The sequence below is a fragment of the Equus caballus genome, chromosome 3 (genome assembly GCF_041296265.1).
Source record: "Equus caballus isolate H_3958 breed thoroughbred chromosome 3, TB-T2T, whole genome shotgun sequence".
Classification (NCBI taxonomy): Eukaryota; Metazoa; Chordata; class Mammalia; order Perissodactyla; family Equidae; genus Equus; species Equus caballus.
Genome location: NC_091686.1, coordinates 30,920,492 through 30,941,542, shown reverse-complemented (window position 1 = coordinate 30,941,542; position 21,051 = coordinate 30,920,492). Strand labels below are relative to the sequence as shown.

Here is a 21,051-nt window from a genome sequence, read left to right as displayed (position 1 = left end):
CAGCCCTGGGAAATGACTACATTCACCTAGGTCAGAAACCAAATAAATGACGGGGCCAGGATTCTGACCCCAATCCCATCTCCTAAGTCCACTGAAACATGGTCTCCAAAGGTGGGACTTCTCCAACTCACTGCACATTTGAATCACCTGGGTTTTGTTTTCTTTTTAAACTACTGATGCCTGTGTCCTTACCACCTGAGACCCTTATTTTATGGATCCAGGTCTCAGCCCGAGCACCAGGATTTCCAAAGCCCCTCAGCAAAGTGTAAGAACCACTGTCCTACTTGATGCCACTTCTCACCACTTGGGGACCAAGCAGAACAAATCCACTCCCTCTTTCCAAAAGCCAGTCCTCCCTAAACATGACAACAGTCCTCGTGTTCCCTCTGAGCCCCTCTTTTCCAGGCTGCACATCTTTAGGGGGTCCACTGTCCAAAGCAGGAGCTCAGCCAACCGTGCTGCCCCAGAGGACTCATGAATCACAGTGACTATAAATGCACCAGTTCTGGGGGCGGCCACAGTATAGGTTAGCCTTGGACATAGTGGGAACCAGGAACTGACCTATTGTCACTTCCACTGTCCATCTCATTTCCAACCATAGTCCTGGTTTCTCCCCAAGGTCATGGCTCAGTGGAGAAGGAACTTCTTAGGGAGAACTCTCTCACAAACCACCCACTGGATGGCATCTTCTGGGCAATGTTGGCCGGTTGAATGGGCCACATCAGCTGCTGATCATGGTTGGGAGGGAAAGAAGGGAGTCAGTTATGAGTTCTCAGAAGATGGAGAAAGTGGGTGAGCTGCCATCTAGCATTTTTACATTGCCCAGAGTGGGTGAGAGATGGGTGGTCTCGCTCCCAGCTCTGTGTGTGCATGCTGGGTCCAGAGGCTGCACCACCCCAAACACACCAGGAAATGAAAGGAGATTGCCCCACCAAACAGTGGCTTGTGCACACAGAGGTATCATACATTTCATGCTGCCTGCCTCTCCCACACATCCTTCCTTTCATCGTCAACAGATATTTTTTGAGCACTTCTCATGTGCTAAGGACTGGAAATACATCAGGGATCCACCTGGACACAATCCCTTTCCTCTTTGGAGAGTGGAGAGGAGCAGATCAAATGGGTACATCTCCCACAGTTGGCCCCACTTGAGACATCCTGGGGAGTGAGGGTGGCAAGAAGAAAGGGCAACAACAAAATGGCAACGTATTAAAGATCGTTTATGGGCGTCCTTGACTGTCCTCATTGACAAGCTGCGTTACAAAGTAAATATGTGAAAGGCAGGGAAGTGGAATAGGTAGGTTCAAAGAAAACAGTGCTTGCCACCTCCCCTGAAGCCCTATGTTATCTCTCTCTTAGGTAAACACCCCCGCCGGGGTCCTCTTTGGGAAAGTACCCATGAAAGGAAAGGTACTAAATGGAAAAGCAAAATGAAAAATGTTCATCTGATCATAGTTGAGCTCATGTCAACCAGCGGGTTTCCGGAGCCTCCACTCCCAACAAAGTGGGGGCCAGCGGGGGCAAACTGTTTGTACGGTCTCAGCAGCCCCTGCCCTAGAACGGGACCTCAACTGATTTATTTACACTCAGAATATTCAGTGCTCAAACACACGTGAGATACTGTGAGTGAACACGGGGTAACTCAACTTAATATTGGTTTGAATCATATCCAAGTTTGTAGGGTCCCAATGGAATATTTTCTTAAAAGTGAATGGTGTGTAAATCTGTTTTAAGTGTTCTGCCCAGATGGTCAAGAAGTAGACTTTTAAAACTACACCTAAGACAAGATGCCTCCTCAGAAGGTCTCCAGAAAGAATGACAAAGAATTCCACATCCTGCTGCAGGATCCCATCATATTCACGTGACTTGTAGGAAAGGCGCAGGGAGGTGAGAACATTACAAACGGGAAAACACCGATTGGGGGGTGCTGTGCAGGCTCTGTCCCTTTAAAGATGAGGAAGGTGGAGTCATGTCTTCCCAGTTCAGGAAACTTGCCGAAGAGAAGCTTCCCTCTGCATCAGCCAACAGACAAGCCTTGTCTAAACCCAGGGGCACTTCTTCAGGTCCCACCCATGTTGCTGGGTCAGCACTGAACTCTGGAAACCCTCCCAGGGGAGTGACACTTTTCATTCGTTTTCATTGATTTTCCAATTTCGGTTAAGTTGTGTTTATCTGTCTTTTTTTTTTTTTTTTTTTTTTGGAGCTGTTGATGTTTTGTGGCTGGAAATGCTTAATTCAACTCCCATAATTATATACTTACTGCAACTTAAGAAAAATCCAAATGAAAAGATCATGAGCTTGAAACATATTTGTCCTCAAAATAAACCTTAAGAGCTGAATAATCCAGTATATTATCACATTGGTTTATAAATAGAGACTTAGAAAGCATTTTCTATCAGTAAAAAGAGAAGCTGAGATAGAGAAATTACTGCACTTAATCTTTCCCTTGTATGAAGAATTTGCGAGGACCTTTGGGACAATTAGAAGTTATAGGAAAGCTGGTGTGTGTGTGTGTGTGTGTGTGTGTGCACGTGCATGCGTGCACATGCATGAGGGGTGGGGAATAAACAGAGAGTTGGAAAGACATGACTTTCCTCCAGAGAAGATAATATGGAAGCCAGACAGTCATAAAAAGGGGAGGGTTGGAAAGAGGATGGGAGACAAAATGAAGGAAATGGACTGATACGTTCTTTTTTTTCCTGCTTTCCTATTTTTAACCAGAAACAACTACATTTTCCAAATGACAACCTCAGTTTCAGAGCAAATTCCATCCTCTCCACCTTCCATTTTTTTCCCATTTCTAGCTACTGTGGACCACCCACCAAGTGTAGAATGTCAGTGTCATTTCCAACTCGTTCTTGCCTATACGCCAAAAAACACATAATTAGGATTTTGAGGAGTGCTCAAACTGTGCTAGGCAGTGGGGATACAAACATGCATATGATCACAGTCTCTGTTCTTGAGAAATTTGTAGCGGAGGCTGGTGCTGCCCAACAGAACTTTCTGCGATGATGGTCATATTCTACACCTGTGGTGGCCAAACAGGGGCCACTAACCACTAACGACACGTCGCTACCTAGCACTTGAAATGTGGCTCGTCTGACCAAGAAACTGATTTTTACATTTTAATTTCAGTCAATGTAAACTAAAATTTGAATAACTACATGTGACCAGTGGTTACTGCGTTGGACACTACAGGTCTAGACCAAGAAGAAGGGGAGACATTTTTTTTTTGAGGCCACATTGGTTTATAACGTTGTGTAAATTTCAGGTGTACATCATTATATTTCAGCTTCTGTATAGACTGCATTGTGTTCACCACCAAAAGTCGTTTCCATCCGTCACCATACACATGTGCCCCTCTACCCGCTTTGCCCTCCCCGCAGGCCCTTGGGATATTCTCTAAAGAGACAAATGGCATCTTAAAGGGGCGAATGGCAAGTGCCATGTGATGGCTACAGGTAAGTGCAGTCAGAGTTTGGAGGAAGAACAAGACCACGGAAAATGCAGGTGGAGGAAGATGGCTTCTCAGAGGGGGTGGAGCTAACCCAGAATCTTGTGAGAAGCTGCGGCGTAGAAAGCAGAAAGGAGAGGAGAAGGCATTTCTGACCCAGGGATTTATTTAATCGAAAACACTGCGGGGAAGGTGCACAGAGCCCATTGGGGAAACCCAGCAGTTACCAGCGCAGATGGTCCTTGCAGAAGGTCCAGGGTGACTGCAGGGGGAAACACCTGTGGGATGATGTCATGTCAAGAACAAGGAATTCCAAGCTGGGAGCAGATATGGGGTGGGCAGAGGAGGTGATGGAGTGACGGGAATCCCCACGTCGGTTTAGTATGCTGTGTTTGAAGGGCCAAGAGGCTCTCCTACTGATGGTAGCCTGTGGTGAGCTACAGGGTGGACCCAGAACTCAGGGGAAAGGTCAGGGCCAGGGGACCCGTGTAGGAAGCGACTTAAGTGGGGCAGCAGCACGTGCCCCACCTAAATGGGACAGCTGCCACCAGCTCCATCTGACTGTCACATCCGATGTGACCGACTGTCCACATGTGGAAATTGGGCCCATTTCAAGAATTTCTGATTTTCAGAAGTTCTGAAAGTTGGAATTTTTTAAAAAGGAATATGAAATCTAAGTATTTTGACATGGCAACTCACGTGAAAACTTTAAAACATCCTGGGCAAAACCAAAGAGCAAGAGTGTGGACCGACTGGGGTCCAGGGGTCACCAGCTTGTGACGTCTGACCTAGAAGATGCATGAGGTTTCACAGAGACGGCCTAGTGGGAGAAGAGTGGAGGCTGGAGGAAGAGAGAGTTTTCGGGGGAAAGCAGTGATGCGTGCAGGAGAGGGTTTGAGAAAGAAAAGAAATAGGTGGGAGCCACCTGAGTCTGTGATGTGATCTTGCGCAAAGCCATACTCTTCCCCACCCCTGTCCCTGTGCTTCCTTCGTCCCTCCCCTGCAGGAAGGTAAGGAGAGGTAGCCTGCGGAATCACTGGGGCCTCAAGAATAAGTGGTCAGTGAAGAAACAGAGGCATCGGGTTGAATGAATACAAACGATTCTAACGGATATGACGTTTCATAGTGGGTGGTTTTTGGGTTCACATAATACCCCATTTCCCTTAATAGATATTCCCTACCCAGTCATGTGTAAATATCTCATTTCCGCCTCTACCGTATAAAGCGCCTTGACTGAAGCCCCCCATCTTTCCTCGTGGGACAGCCGCATTCGGTTCTCCTGAAAAAGAAGATGAGTGCCTTTCAGCTCACCTCCCGGTCCAGCAGCGCAGGTGACACGACGGTGACAATGTCTCCTTTCTCAGGATCGATGTAGAACATGTTGGGAGACGGCTTGTCAGGAGTCTGCTGACGGATATTATACCGCAGGAGGGCATTATCTGTGGCTGGATCATCCGCGTCAAAGGCTGTCATCCGCATCACCGTGGTCCCTGCGGAGGCAGGACAGAAGGGCGGGAGATGGTCATGCGGGTGACAGTGACAGGCAGAACCTTCCCCGAAATCCAGGCAATAGCAATGGAGTGGTGTGGCAATCACTTTTCAAATTAAAAACACAAAGCATTTCCCGAGCTCTGTTATATCTTAGCTTTTCTCCCTGCTGCCCCCATCATGTTAAAAGACCTGATATAAAGAAATCTTTGCTGTTCAGCAGATTGACAGCTTAATCTTTCCTTCTGCTTATATGCTGTTCCTTTTCACGGGGTTTCATTCCATTGTGGATGAGGCTCCTTAACAACGGCCTTCATTTTGAAAGCTCTTATTGAATGCCTACTACGTGGGGGGCCCTGGGCCAGGTGTTGGGGAAATAGAGGTACAAAAAAGGCACATTCTCTGGTGTCCCGCAGAGATGGGTAGGAGAGAGAGCATATAAAAAGGTTAGACTAACAAAGCATGTCAGTGCATTAAGAGACAGTGTTATGGCTACCGAGAGAACAACCTCATCTCACTTGGGGTTGGGGAAAGGTCCCTGGTACCGACACCTATGGAGTGAGTAGGTGTAAGCAAGATGAAAGACAGGGACCTCAACGGGAAAAGGTATTCTAGTTAAAGGGAGCAGGAGGCAATGCTGACTGAGCCCCCTCTGTCTTAGGCACTTGCGGTATAAAGACGATATAAAGACAAGGGATGACATGTGGACTCCTTGATTATGTCAGGGGTTGATAAGGGTGTTAGATAACATGTCTTGCTCAGACACAGCTGATAGGAAGGGGAATTGGTGTAGCCACTTTTGAGGATAACTGAGCACCAACTAGTAAAAAAAAAAAAATGCATTCACCCTCTTGCCCACGGGAAACACACATGCATGTCAACAAGGGGTTTTTGCAAGGATATTCATGGCTGGATTATCCATCATGATGAAAAATTTGGAAACAACTTAACCATCCCACAATAGAGGAATTGATAAAATGATGGTCTCCCTATGCTACAAAATATTTTGCAGCAGTTTAAAACAGACAGGGGAACTTGAAAACGCAAAGGCATAAAGATCCATGCATCCCTATGTTCACTGCAGCACTATACACAATAGCCGAGACTTGGAAGCAACCTAGGTGCCAAGCAAGGGACACGAATGGATAAAGAAGATGTGGTATATATACACAATGGAGTGCTACTCAGCCATAAGAAATGATGAAATCCAGCCATTTGTGACAACATGGATGGTCCTTGAGGGTATTATGCTGAGTGAAATTAGTCAGAGGGAGAAAGACAAATACCGTATGATCTCACTGATAAGTAGAAGATAAAAACAACGACAAACAAACACATAGCAACAGAGATTGGATTGGTGGTTACCATAGGGGAAGTAGGGGGGAGGGAAAAAGGGGTGATTAGGCTCACATGGGAGGGGATGGACTATAATTAGTTTTTGGGTAGTGAACATGGTGTAATCTACACAGAATTCGAAATATATTACGATGGACATCTGACAGCTATATAATGTTATAACCCAATGTTACCGCAATTAAAAAAATAAAAAAATAAGTAAATAAATAAAACAGGGTGTAGGTCTGATGTGCTGTGACATGGAAGACTCCAAAACAGAGTATTAAGTGAAACATCAGGTTGAAGAATGCCACCCACAGTATGATATCATTTTTGTGAACTTGCTTGCCTATAGAAAATTCCACAATACTTTAAACATCTATTTTGCAGGTACAGTTTATGTCCATGAATGCATCAAAGGTCTATGGAGGTGAACTTCCACTGCGATGGCGGCTAACGCTCAGAAATGAGAGAGGAGACTGGGATTAGGGGTGGTGACAAGGGAAGATGTTGGCCCAATCTGTAATGTTTTGATCATTTTTACAGGGAGAATGTATTGCTTTTGCAATTAAAATTTAATCTAAAAAGAGCATAATTATAAGTACTGATGGAAGCCTGGTCAGAGCAGAATCAGGCACGTCTGCCTGCTGGTTTTGACAATTGTGAGCCACCTCATTTGGCTCAGGGTGACCTGCCCAAGCACAACTTTTCTTAGCAGTTTGCTCTTCCATGAATATAGAGCCCCAACTTCCGATTCTGAACCCTTCTGGACCCACAAAGTGTGAGCTACCTGGTGAGAGACGAAAGCAGTAGACCAATAGTTCCCGGTGAGAATATTCATATCCAGAAAATACTGAAGCTTAAGAGAAACAGAATTCATCAGCTCAGCTACCATCCCTGTATTCCTTTTCCTTATGCAACAGTGCTTCTCAACCGTCAAAGCTGGTTTATTCTCCCCCACCACTGGAATAAGATTATCAGCCACCAGCTCTGACTGATCAGGCAAAGAAGGGGATCTGACCACCCTCAGGTTGGATCCATTTGTTAAATATTCTCAGTTAATTTCACCAATGCTGCCATTACGCCAGCTGCATCTACCTTGTTTCTTTGCCGGTCTTTGTTTCTTTGTGAAACTGTCGCCAGGCAAGCCACAGGGTCCACTGCTAGAATAGAAAATTCTTGGCACGTGCAGCCCCCTTGCCTTTGGAAGATACCAGCAAACAATTTGGCGTCTGTTTCCCACCGAGCCACACTATGGAATCAGGGTTCTTTCTCAACCCCGTGGTCCAGGCAGCCGTTCCCAGTCCCTCAGAGTTAGCTCGAGGGTGACACATATTTGCCTTTCTGGTCTAGGAAAAAAGGCCTTTTGGGGATCGCTGCCAGAAATCAGAGGCAGCTTTCAGGCCCACATCTCACCCAGGGACGTGCTAAGTAAGCTCGGTGTGGCCAAAGGCATTCACGGAGGCCTCAATCTCATCAATTCCACACCAAACAGTTCCCAGCAAGGTAGGCATGACCCAGCGCCCTGCACTTTGTTGGTGTCTAATGAACGCTTGATTGATGGAATCGGTGCCCTATTTAATCTGCCTTTAATTGAAGTCATAGATGAACAAGCAAAAGAAAGTATAAAGATGAAGTCATCATGGTTTGCAGCTGTCGTGGCTTGCATTAAAATGATTAGAGGAAGGAAGAAAAGAGCTCTCAGGTTAACCAAATTTTAGTTTTCACCGGGAAATTCATTGATGATGTCTTTTTTGGTTATTTTCACAGATTTGATAATGTACTAAAATGTTATCCTGGAATATTCTCAAGGTTACACAGAAAGTGCTTCTTATTTTAATGAATTGTTAGGGAGTCAGTGAACTTGGTCTTAAGCTCTGCCTTCCTCTTAACCAAGACGTGAGTACACAGTTGGACTGACTTCTGAGGCCCACCTCTATGGAGAGAGAATAGGGCCTAAGTCGCGTTGACGGGTTTGCAGCATTGAGGAAAACGGCTTTGGGGTAACATGTCTAGGTTCAGATCTTTAGTAACTATGTGAATTCGAGCAAGTTATTCAGCCTCTCTGAGCCTCAGTCTCTCCCCTTGAAACATGAGGATATTAGTAACTCTTTTCTCTGGGTCTTTGTAAGGAATTTATGGGACAATACATTAAAGAACTTGGCACAGTGCATGGGGCATTAGTGCTCTGAGGAGGATGCCCTTTATTATCAACTCTGCCCTGGGTTCTGAGCCCGTCATGGCCGTGCAGGCAACGGCCTCAGATAAAAGAGCTCGGAAGTAAGTTGTCCATAGAGGCTGGTACCTGGTACAGCAGGATGAGTCCTGGTGCCCATCGTCTCTGGGTTTCCCTGCCTTACCCTCTGCCTTCTAGTTGCCCCAGTCTTAGTTTGTCGATTTCAGTTTCCACTGTGGAGATCATAACTCTATACCAACACCCCCCCCCCCCCCAACACACACACACTTTCTGTAGCCTACCCTGCTTCTCCATACAGCACTCTAGTCTCCCCCTAGGATCAAGGCTCTATCCTGAGCCCCGGTCCATGTAGTGGACCCAACACCCTGCTCTGTCAGCCCCTCTCCTAGATCATGATTTTCATACCTCCAGGTTCTGCAGTGGCTGGATAAACCTCCTAAACCAGTATTTCCTAATTGTATGCAAGGAACTCTGGTTCCGTGGGCTCAGCAGAGAAACGAATCCAGGGGACATGCAGCAGCCTCAGTTAAGCAGGCTTCCGTCCTGGAGGAATCTCAGTGTCCTGAACAAGCAAACACGTGCAGTAAATCTCCAAGAGAGAGTAGAATGGGCAGCGTTTCCCAAACTGCTCTGTTAACGGAACCTCTTCATTTAAAGACTATCTTTACGTGATGGGCCACGTGGTCCTAACGGTGAGCTCTTGGAGGGTACAGACAGTGTTCCGTTCATCTTTGTAAGCTCAGAATCTGACCCGCAGTAGGTCCTCCATCAGTGTCCTTTGAGTAGAATTGCATTCTTCCATCACTGTAGCTTTGCCTTATTCCACACTGACCAGAAGCCACGGGCGACCCATCTACTGAGAAGAGGGACAATGTTGCCTGGACATTTTTCACAACAGGCATGCTTCTCCACCACTCTTTTTACTGCTCTGAGTTCTTTCTGCCCCTTGGAGGCCCTTGTTGGAAGTGGATTCAGCTGTCATACACCAATTTCAAGGTCAGGGCTGACTTTCAGTAGGCAGGCACCAGGACAGCTGTATCAGTGCCTGTGGGTGGCACCAGCCCCTCACCCCTTGCCCAAGCCCACATCCTAGACTCTAAGAAGAGGGGCTTGTTTGTTTCCGTCAGCCCAGCAGCTTCCCCGTCAGTGCTTATCTCGTACCTATGTGTGCTTCCCGATGGCAGAGAAATGATAATTATGTGATAGACATGCGTGGGGTCCTCCACATAGTATATTTCTGTCCTCTTCCGCATCACAATATTCTCCTGAGTGTCAAAATAAATGCTAATCACCCTGTCACTCCCAGAGCCAGATGAACTAGCAGCAGCCCCCCAAAGCAAAATAAAAGAATCACAGGCTGCCCATTGAAAGTCTCAAGTCCTGTGTCATTTTCTACTGAGGAGGGACATGGCCACCAAAGTGACAGGCTGATGAACCATCTTGATTGTTTTGTCTTGCTCAGACAGCCCTTCCTCTTGACTGGATTTCTCTGAGGAAAGAAAAGGGCCTCCTGGTGTTATGACCCTGAAAGCTGCCGGTGTTTGAAGTTTGCATCCCTGTGACTTCAAGCAGAGTCACACCCTTGAGAAGCCGACTGCAGATCTGAAGGTGAGGGGCTTTCAGCCTCCGTGAAAGGCCAGCCAGCCTCAGGAGTGGGGGCTCCAAAGACGCTCGCTCTGTGTCACAGGTAACGGATTTATTCTCTTCTTGAAATCTCGACTTCATCCCAACACATTTCCTTCACATGATCAAAAGTGTCAGACTCCTTTTTTTTTAAAAACCATATTCCCGCGAGCGAATAATGTATCGAGACATGGTTGTTCGTCTATATTTAGCACTGGATTTCTGATAGCACGGCTGCAGCAACTGTATTTTTCCAAGGAGATGTGTAACACAAAAACCAAAGTGAGCAGAGATGGCAGACATCACCAATTGCGGGCCTTGGATGTGACAAAATGGCACCTTGTCTTACAGCATCAAACTCCTGAGAGAAGGTGGTGCATTCTAACGCCACCCAAACACCAATCTCTGTGACGGAATTATTACCAGAGATGTGCCTCCAGGGTTGCTAAAAAGAGAATGTGACTGTGGGTGCTGCGTTGCATAACTTACTCCTTGTGTGGTGATGCCCCACGTCAGATAAAAGCCCTCAGACTATTGGCATCTCAACTTGTTCAGTCAGGTGAGAGGGACATAGAAGCTGGCGAGACCTTAGAGTCTAGCATCCTGGGGTATGTCTGCTTGGACTGATGTTGATTTGAAACTAAATTTCTCTTGAGGACCCTTCAGGTTGAAGGGGGTCTGGGCGTCCTGATTCCAAATGCCCAACCAGAGAGTTCTAGAGGTTTGCCTGGAACTGAGGGCATTCCTGGAAAGCCCTGGGCAAACCAGACTGAGTCTGTCACCCTACAGCCCAAGTTTGCTTTCAGATGTGGACACATCTCAAGGCCGTGACCGTCAGTGTGCAGACGCGAGAGCTGGTGTGAACGTAACTTGAGTGGCCTGGGACACAGGCCACAGCCACTCAGTCAACTCACCACCAGTCACACCAATCTGAGGTTGCTTTCTGACCAAGCAGGTGGACACACCCCAGCTCTCTCCTAACTGTCCTGAAGAGTGAAGAGAGAGACCGAGGGGTGCAAATTCAAGGCAGAACAGTGTTGGAGGAACCGTTAAGCATGTGGGCTGTCTAGTTTTATTATTTTATTTTATTTTTTTTGAGGAAGATTAGCCCTGAGCTAACATCTGCCAATCTTCCTCTTTTTGCTGAGGAAGACTGGCCCTGAGCTCACATCCGTGCCCATCTTCCTCTACTTTATACATGGGACGCCTACCACAGCATGGCTTTTGCCAAGTGGTGCCATGTCCGCACCTGGGATCCGAACCGGTGAACCCTGGGCCACCAGGGAGAAGTGGAACGTGTGCACTTAACCACTACGCCACCGGGCTGGCCCCTCGGGCTGTCTAATTTTAAATGCTGGCCTCACCATTTTCCAGCTGGGCACCCTTGGGCAAATTCCTTTACCTCGCTCACCGTCAACTTTTTCATGAACAAACAGCACCTCCCTCAATGGGCTGTTGTGGGCATCGAATGAACTAGTGTAGTCTCTCTCAACTTTTTTTTTTTTTTTCCTTTTTCTCCCCAAAGCCCCCCGGTACATAGTTGTGTATTCTTCGTTGTGGGTTCCTCTAGTTGTGGCATGTGGGATGCTGCCTCAGTGTGGTCTGACGAGCAGTGCCATGTCCGCGCCCAGGATTCGAACCAACGAAACACTGGGCCGCCTGCAGCGGAGCGCGCGAACTTAACCACTCGGCCACGGGGCCAGCCCCTCTCTCAACTTTTAAATTATCATCCTCTGCAAGTCTTTTTAGACCAGTTTTTCCTACTCCCCTGCTGTAGAGACACTGTGTATCTATTAATGTACTACGGCCCTTCAGAGGCCTGCAAACCATTGTAATATCTAATATTTTTTAACATCTCCCCCCAAGTACCAATTTTCTCGCACTTGGGAGTGATATTGACCCTACGGAGAATGCATAAATTAATGACCATAAAGACCAGGGCCTGGGGGATGGTAAATACTCAAGAGATGTAAGTTTTCTCGTTATTTTTATTGACTACCACAATGTGCAACTCAGTTCCGGGAACCCATTGCTGTGTGCAAGGATGATGAGCAAAACGTCTTGTGGGACCCAGCCACCCAGAAGTCAGCTCGTGCTGGTTCCAGGACTGACACTCAGAAACTAGATAAGCGGGAACTAATTAAAATCTCATAAAGAAACAATTCCTTTCTTCCCTTAGACAAGCCTAGAAATTTCTGTTGAGCTCTTGCATGCGTGAATCAGCTTCCTGTGGTCTTGTCAATGTTTCCGTGTACAGGGAATGAATAAGGAAACTGTCAAATGACTAGTTGATGAAAGATAGCCAAACCAACCTGATAGGTTTCCAGGGGCAGCCCGCATCCTGCCGTGTGCACATTCCAGAAAAGTTACCCACGTGGTGAATCGTAAATGTCTTATTTTCCCCTTGACCTACATTAGCATCAGGCCTGCTTTATCTCCATTTGAAGGGGTGTCCAGCTGGAAGCTGGTTTTCATAATTCACTTTAAGTTTTTCTGCTTATCTCCAAAACATTCTGCTCGCAGGTGGAGTGGGGGAGGGAGGTTGGCTCTCCGCTCTGGGTGTGGAGACTGTCAAGGGAAGCTCTGTGTGGATGCTCAGAGGGCAGGAGGAGAGGACGCACAGTGGCAGAGAGAAGAGGTGCTTCCAATGTGATTTCGGGGAGGAGGGGAGGGGGGCAAAGCAGCCTTCGACCTAAGCAAAGCCAGGGAGATCTAGCTTCGTCACCCTCGCTCCTTTTAGGGGCCCTTCCCTCTCTCTCCCAATTATCTAGGGATTGTCACTCATCAGCACAGTTTCCTCTTGCATTTTCCATGTGGTGGTCAGGCTGTGCATTAGACCCAGAAAGTTCCTGATGACGTGAGTTTTGAAGAAGATGTCAAAGACATATGGCTTCTCCTCTGTCAGCAGCTCAGACCCACTGGCCCCAAGGGTGAGACTCTCTGGCCTTGTTCCCAGAGTAGGGTCATGGGAGCTGGGCCAGGAGTGAGAAGCTCAAATCCCCACCCAACGCCCACACAGGTAACTTGCAGGAATCAAGCGATTTCAACACAATTGGGAGCAGTGGGGACTGTGGCAAACTAGAGGGCGTATATCCTGCCTAAGGGAGCAGCTGCCTTTTAGATCAAGGTAGTTGCTGCATTTCTGAAATGCAAGTCTGGAGAAGCTAGCCTTTTTGATTGTTCAAGAAAAGGTGGGAATTTGGATTTTCATATAAACTGTCAAAGTATTTACACTTCGGACACTGGTTCTAATTTAAAAAAATAAGAGATCACTGAGTAGAACTAAGAAGGCCAAACAAAACAGATTATGGCAGACTTTGGTGCAAGGCTCATCAATTTCAACCTTTGACCTTGACTGTAGGTAGAGCCAATTCTCCCCAAAGACAAGAACTAAACGTTGTTAACGCATCCTCTGGCGATAGATTACAACTTAAGAAAATGGCACATCCGCTATAAATAGTTCGCCCTTCTTCCTCCCACCTCCCTTTTGGAACAGGGGCGTTCCCTGGTGTGGCCTTGGCCCAGCAAAGTGGGAGACGCTAGAGACACAGTGATGTAGATATGTGACGCACGTTTCATGCACGAATTTATTTGATCCTATAGTAATCCCAGGAGGTGTGTCATGTTGTTAAGCACATTGCACTGATGAGGAAACAAAGACTGAGAAGGGCACATAGCCTGTTACCTCTTCGGCCAGGATTTGCTAAAGGGACTACGGCTCAGACTGTGAGTTGCTGCCCAGTACCCATTCTCACTTTCTTCCTGAGAAACATAAACCTGGTGTCAGCTGGCCACATTGCTGGCAAGCTGAGACACTAGATGTCCCAGCTTCCCTGGCAGCTAATGTGGCCATGGGCTAAGGTCTAGACAATGAGATATAATAAGAAGTATTATGTTGGGAGACTTCTGGGAAGGTTCCTCAAAAGGACCTCAATCAGAATGTGTGTGCTTTTGTCATACCCACTGTCCTCACTTTCTGCTGCCTGAAATGCAAATGTGATGACTACAGCTTCAGCAGCCATTTTGGACCACGAGGTGGCCCTTCAAATGGAAGCTACATAATGAAAAGTTAGAGCAGAAAGACAGAAGACATCTCAGTGCCTGAGTCTCTGATGACCATGGAGCTTCAGGGGAGGCCTGGAATGCCTCCCTCCAGCTTTGTTTCCATGAATAAGAAGTAAATGAGAGAAAAGTAAAAGCCCATCTTGTTTGAACCATTGTCATTTTGGGTTTGCTGTTCCATGCAGCCACAACTAATCTCTGAAAAAGGAGGAAGTAAAGATTGAAGAAAATAAATAATTTTATTAAATACTTAGTATTACCTTAGAAAGTAAATTTCGTTGCTTTAGCCTAGAACTAGAGGACACTAACTTAGACAAAAGTGGAAACATCTAGTTAACTCCTCAGGTATTTTCAAATATTCACGTTAATTTCTCCTCACCTAAATTGTCTTGAATCCAGAGACAATCTTTCTATCAGGTAGTAAGATTGTCCCATTAGTGACCCACGGCAAATCATACCTTCTCACGACTATAGTCTTATATCATCCCTTCCACAGTGACTGTGGGCTTTGCCATGTGACTTTGGCCAAAGCCAATGGGACAGATGGAAACATTATACAAACAGAGCTTGAAAGTGCTTGTTCATTGGAGCTTGTCCTCCTGGAACCCAGCTGACATCTAAAGATATCTGGGCTCTCCTGCTGGAGGGGCCATGTGTCTTGGAACTAAGGCTCCCTGGCTGACACCCCTAACTAACCACCAGACACATAAGTTGAGCCACCTTGGATCACCAGCCCCAGCTGAGCTTCCAGCTAACAGCAGCCATGGGGGCCACCTCAGGCAAGGCCAGCATAAGAACCCCCTTGGCTGAACCCATCCCAGCGAGCAAAATCACACGCAAATCATGGCTGCTGTTTCAGGCCACTGCGTTTTCGTGTGTTTCATCCTACAGCCATAAATAACTGGCAAAGGAGTGTAAGTGGGTTAGTCCTTACATACAAGCTAGAAAACATTGTATAATTTAAAAAATAGAGTTTATTTTAATGTGGAAGTTGCCATTTTAAAAACCAAATAGCACAGCATATTTGGGGGGTGGACCAAACTAAAAAGGGACAAGTGCAGGTAAAAAATGGATGAGAATAAAATGCAACCTGTTTCCCAAATGTTGGGCTTTTGGGGCCACGAATGATGTTACTGCTAAATCATTGCAATATGTTGACTGCTGAGCGTTTCCGTTGCCTAATGATTTTCTTTCTGGAACAGCCCTGAATCAAACCAGCACAAAGTACATATTCCTGATGTGGGTTTGAGTTAAGTACCTTCAAATAGGAAGGAGACTCTCCTCTTAAAAATGAGAACGACTCACATTTTGAGACAGTTGCCGACTTCATTTAATAGCAGCCATAAGTGCCTGTGTGCAGCTGCAATTACACAGGCTTGATTGGAAACGCGATAGACTTCTCCTCTCAGATTCGCTTTACCTCCCCGGAGCTAGTGGGTTTTTTAAGTACAAATTGACAGGCAAATATGTAATAAGTTATGACAAGTTGAGCAATGGTTTTCTCCCATCTGTTTTCAAAGGTTGTTTATTTTTACACTGATAAAGAGACGGCAGTGACAGAACCACCTCACGATTAGTTCAATCCTTCAGTCGCCTCTGCTCATCCTTCAATTTTCCTGGCGCCTCTGCTCCCCTTCTCTGCCGAGCTCATGTTTAATTAAGCTGCAGCAGGCCAGATTTTAGGAAAGGTAACTTTTTGAGATAGAAGGTAATGCATGGCTAAAACTGGGGTCCCTCCTGTCATAACTCACTTTATTGCCCTAATTTCGTCGCTTTATCCAGAATTTTAAGGTAATACTTTTTTCAAACCTATTAAAAACCTCCATTTGATCTTTTTATCCAGCATTCCTTTCTGTGCAGCTCTTTTAAATGCGTACAGGATACTCTGTGCTGGATTAACGGATCTTGCCTAAAAACTTCAAAAAAGCAATTTTAAGTGGAATCTGTATCCCTAATATTCTAAAGTAATAAGAAGAAATCTGGGGGCCGGCTCCATGGCCGAGTGATTAAGTTTGCGCGCTCCACTTCGGCGGCCCAGGGTTTCACTGGTTCCAATCCTGTGTGCAGACACGGCATCGCTTATCAGGCCATGGTGAGGTGGCGTCCCACATGCCACAACTAGAAGGACCCATAACTAAAAATACACAGCTATGTACAGGGGGCTTTGGGAAGAAAAAGAAGGAAGGAAAAAAAAAAAGATTGACAACAGTTGTTAGCTCAGGTGCCAATCTTAAAAAAAAAGAAGTCTTTGCATTAGATCAGCATGAAGTCACTAAAATTTTAAAATATGGAAACATTTTCCCACAAAACTCGAGAAACAACAAAAGGAAATTGTGTGTGTATTTTTTGTTTGTTTAATCAATTTAAGAGATTTTTTAAAAAGTAATTATAGTTCCTCAGATCAGTGGTTTTCAATTGGGGGGTGATTTTATCCCCAGGCGACATTGGGCAATGTCTGGAGACATATTGGGTGTCACAACTGGGGCGGGGGGGGGTGCTACTGGCATCTCGTGGGTGGAGGTCAGGGATGCGGCTAAACATCCCACAATGCACTGGGCAGTCCCCATCACAAAGAATGATCCCGCCCAAAATGCCAACGGTGATGAGGCTGAGAAACCCCATCTGAGAGTCATTCATACCAGTGTCCCTAAAAGTGGTGGCACTTTTAGAATCCCACACTCAAACCACTGAAGCAACAATTTGCCTCTCTTTGGAACTCTTTCGTCTAGACTTGAAGTTCACTGAGGGCAGGGAGACCGCCTCTTCTGTATTTGTTCCCCACACTGTAGCTACAATATTAACACTATTGAATATGCAAATATACATAGTATATGATGCTTAAGAAATACTAATACTAACATCATTTAGTTTTTCTGGTTAAATTTTGTATAACTCAAAGCAGGAAAATCTTCAAAGTTACCAGGATAATGCTTTGTATGTAGCGAGTTTAGTAAACATTTGCTGAATGCATGTGAGGATAAATAAGTGAATAAGGTGAATGAATGAATAAAAGATGAAGAGTTTTATTGTCCTCTTTCTTCTATTACCGCTTAAGGTAATGGTGAAGGTGGAATAGGAAACAGATAAATGATTGATGCCTCACTTACCCTAAATAATAATTCCCAGGTAAATTCCCAAGAATAGGCCTATTGCCCCTATCATTTATATCTATTTTCAGGGCAAAGGTGAAACAGCTTTGCTATTTAAAAACACAGATTTTATTAGGCGAGGCTGGACTGAGTTAACACGCCAATCCTGGAATTTCAATGACTTAACATATACGGTCAACTTCTCCCGCAGATCCAGTCCACCTTGGGGGCTCCTTTCCAAGGGCAGTTCCTTCCCAGTTGCGATCTAGGGATCCAAACCCTTGCATCTCGAGCCTTGCCATTGGGACCACATGATTTCCTGATTGTTGAGGGACAAGCAGAGAGTTGCAAAGCCACCTGTTGACTCATGAAATGTGTCAGCCAGAAATGGCACACGTCGCTACTGCCTGCAATCCCTTGGCCAGATCTGGTGTCTAAGGCCAGCTCAAGAGCAGGAGTGGCTGCATGGGCAAGTTACCTGTGCAGTCACCAGGGCACTGTGCCCAGAAGGGCCCCGTCCTGGGTTTAATGCTGCGTTACCACCCTCCTGACATTCTTAAAAATTGTTGAACAAGGGGCCCTGCATTTTCATCCTGCAAATTATGCGGCCAGTCTGGGTCAAGAGCCAGGAGCCAGGCCTGCGAGAGGCCTGGAAATGTCCAGGGGCACCTAGACTCCCAGTGGGCAGTGGGCATCTGGGCCCCAGTGATCCTGACTTCTGTCAATCCAGCCCCAGTGCAGAGGCCTTCATTTCCATCATTGGGCCCCCGCTGCTACTGCTTATAGAACTCTTGGCTCCCTCAACAGTTTTGTGCTTATCTGTCAGATGAGAAGCATATGTAACAGCACAAGAAGTCAAACAGTGTCTGCCGCAGACACACAGTGTCGTCCCACCTGCTCAGGTGCCGGCCCCTGCCTCCCAGAGCTCAGGGTTCCTGCCCTGGGGGATAGGCTCGAGCTTCACTCATCTCTGGTTCCCAGCTCTTGAGCTTGATTTGGACACCAGAGAGCTGCTGTTTTCCTGGTCTCTGCCTTGATTTGCTGGATCCTAGGTCACCTTCTTTTTAATTAGATACTTCCTTCTTCCTAGTTTTTTCCTCGGCAATCTGGGTCCCACCAGATGTGGGTCACACACCAGTATGACACTGAGGGCATATGGCATGGGGCCATGCGTTTCAAACCTGGCTGCTCATTTGAATCACCTGGGAAGATTTTAAAATACTCCTGATGCTGGAAACTCATCCCCGGAGATTCTGAATATACTGGCCTGGTGTGGGGTCTGGAGAGTGAAATCCTGGGAATAGACAGGGGGCCAGGCAGATGTAGACTCTGACCCTCTACTTGTTGGCTATGTGATCTGCGCAATATATGCAAGCTCACACTGCCTCCGTTTTCTCACCTGTAAAATGGGCCGACACCTGCCACTGTGTAAGCTTGGTCTGAAGATGCATGTCAAATATAGGGGGCCTGATGAGGCAGGCAGCCTTTGCAGCAGTTCCACAGAGAGGAAAATTAATGCGTGGACCTACGTGGACCTACTGTGTGCCAGGAGCAGTCCTTATAATAGCCCTGCTAGGGTAATTAGGTCATTTCCATTTTTAAAGGAGAACCAGAGGCCCAGAGAAGTCAAATAACCTGCCCAAGATCATTGCTGGTGAGCAGCTGAGCAGCTCTTAGGAGGGCCCACGTAAGACTCTGTAACTCAAGAAGAGCTAGCCTTTATAGAGTGTTCCCACCATTACACAGATTGTCATTACACAGAGGATTACACTTAATCCTCCCAACAGTCCTGTGAGGTAGGTGTCATCAGCCCTATTTTACAGAGAGGGAAGCGGAGGTGGATGGAGGTGAAATGACTCACCCATCGAGCGGGTTCTCCAGCTGGCAAGTGGCGGAGCCCAGATGCTGTTTTCCCGTTCCTCTCCAGCCCAGCTCACGCCACTTAGGCATTTCAAATTGCATTTTGCAGATGGAATAATTAACTTTTGAGAACTCTCCCTGCAGACTGGCTAGAGAACACCTTTACCCTCACCCACTAAAGCTTGTCTGGGGGCATCTTTAAGCCACTTTGGGGAGCCCAAGGACAAGCAGGGCCTGCATCCCCAAGTTGCAGTGAAGGACCAATGATCGACGGCTCCAGAAATGCACCTGTTAGGTAAAGAACCTGTCCGGAGCCACAGGCATGATCACTGAGGGGCTCAGGGAGGTTTGCATGGGGATGGGAGGGCTGGCGATTATGGCAGTAACAAGATACAAATGAGCCAGGATGCTGAAATACTGCACATCCGAGACTCGAGACTCTGCGTTCAATGGGAAGAAAGTGCGGGGAAATTACTGGTAGAGCCGTAATGTTGCTGATTTTGCAAACATGTGTTCTTCAGCTTGATAAGTAAATACATATTGGGTAACATGGTGATGTTGCAAGCTGTTGTTTTACGGCTGGGAAGTCAGCTGCCTGTGATTGATGCTAGCAATGAAAGTATTGATAAAATAACACTGAATTAGAAGGAGTTGCTTTATGAGTCTGGGGAAATGGATCTTTTATGAAGAATAAAACTTGATGAAGGAGCTTTATCAGGGTCACACAAATCTGAAATTAAATGCACTGGGATGGAGATCTAAGAGGGAGCCCTCTGGACGTCTGGGCTCGCAGCCTGGAGAAGAGTGGCAAAGCTTCTCCCTGGCGGTCCCTGCCCTGGGGAACTGAAGAGTCATTTCCGCTCGCTGTGGTTCACTTCTGAAAGCTGCCTCACCTCTTCCAGGACATCAGGACACCACTCAGGGAATAACTTAGACACACAAAACTAAATGACACACTCTTGATTCACCCGGTATTCCACTGAGTGGACAGAGTCTTGCACACAGTAGGTCCTCCGTAGATATTTAGTGATGGAGTGAATGGAGAATAGATCTACCAGCATCTGGCTCACTGAGTGAATATTTTCTCATTTCATTTATTCTTTTTTAGGAATAGGCACACTCTTTTTTTTTTTTCTTAAGATTGGCACCTGGGCTAACAACTGTTGCCAATCTTTTTTTTTTTTTTTCCTGTTTTATCTCCCCAAACCCCCCCTGTACACAGTTGTATATCTTATCTTAGTTGCAGGTCCTTCTAGTTGTGGGATGTGGGATGCCGCCTCAACGTGGCCTGACAAGCGGTGCCATGTCCGCGCCCAGGATCCGAACCCTGGGCCGCCGCAGCGGAGTGCGCGAACTTAACCACTCGGCCATGGAGCCGGCCCCTCATTTATGTTTTTAAGTTGTCTTCCCTGTGAGTGCATTTCGGCCTCCTAATGGTGCTGCTTTTCTCGATTGGAATGTTCTCTTCTTGGAAATAGTTTGGTAGGGAAGAGACCAAAGGCACCTGTTCCCCAAGCCCAGAGGGCCAACAGGCACATGACTCAGGCTAGTTCATGGATGCTCCCTGGATAATGGTACTCACCTGATGGGGTTGTTTTGTGAATTAACTGAGTTAATATATGTAATATCCAGCCCAGGGCACTGTGTTCCTGAGTTTGTCATTGTTATTACAAGATGGGAGAGGTATGACTCAGGGCTCCACTTTTGATAAAGAAGGAGAAGAAAAGTCTTAGACGAATGCAAGGTGAGTGTGAAATGGTTCTTTTCACTTTAAGCACTCTTAGGTTGTATAAATAGAGGCAGACTATCAAGTACAAGGGAGCTGATTATCATTTTAATTCAATATTAAGCCTCAACAATATTTCAACAAATATTCATGCACTGGGTGACTCAGAGATCATTAAAATGCAGCCCCTTCTCGCAAGATGCCAAATTGATCTTGA

At 46.4% G+C, this 21,051-nt stretch overlaps 1 protein-coding gene across 1 annotated transcript in view; it reads right to left on the bottom strand.

Moving 5' to 3' along the window:
• Positions 1–21,051, bottom strand: part of CDH13 (cadherin 13) — a 993,386-nt gene that overhangs the window by 232,226 nt on the left and 740,109 nt on the right. Inside the window, 1 exon segment of the mRNA NM_001109812.1 lies at positions 4,766–4,944. Coding sequence (NP_001103282.1) covers positions 4,766–4,944 — 179 coding nt within the window.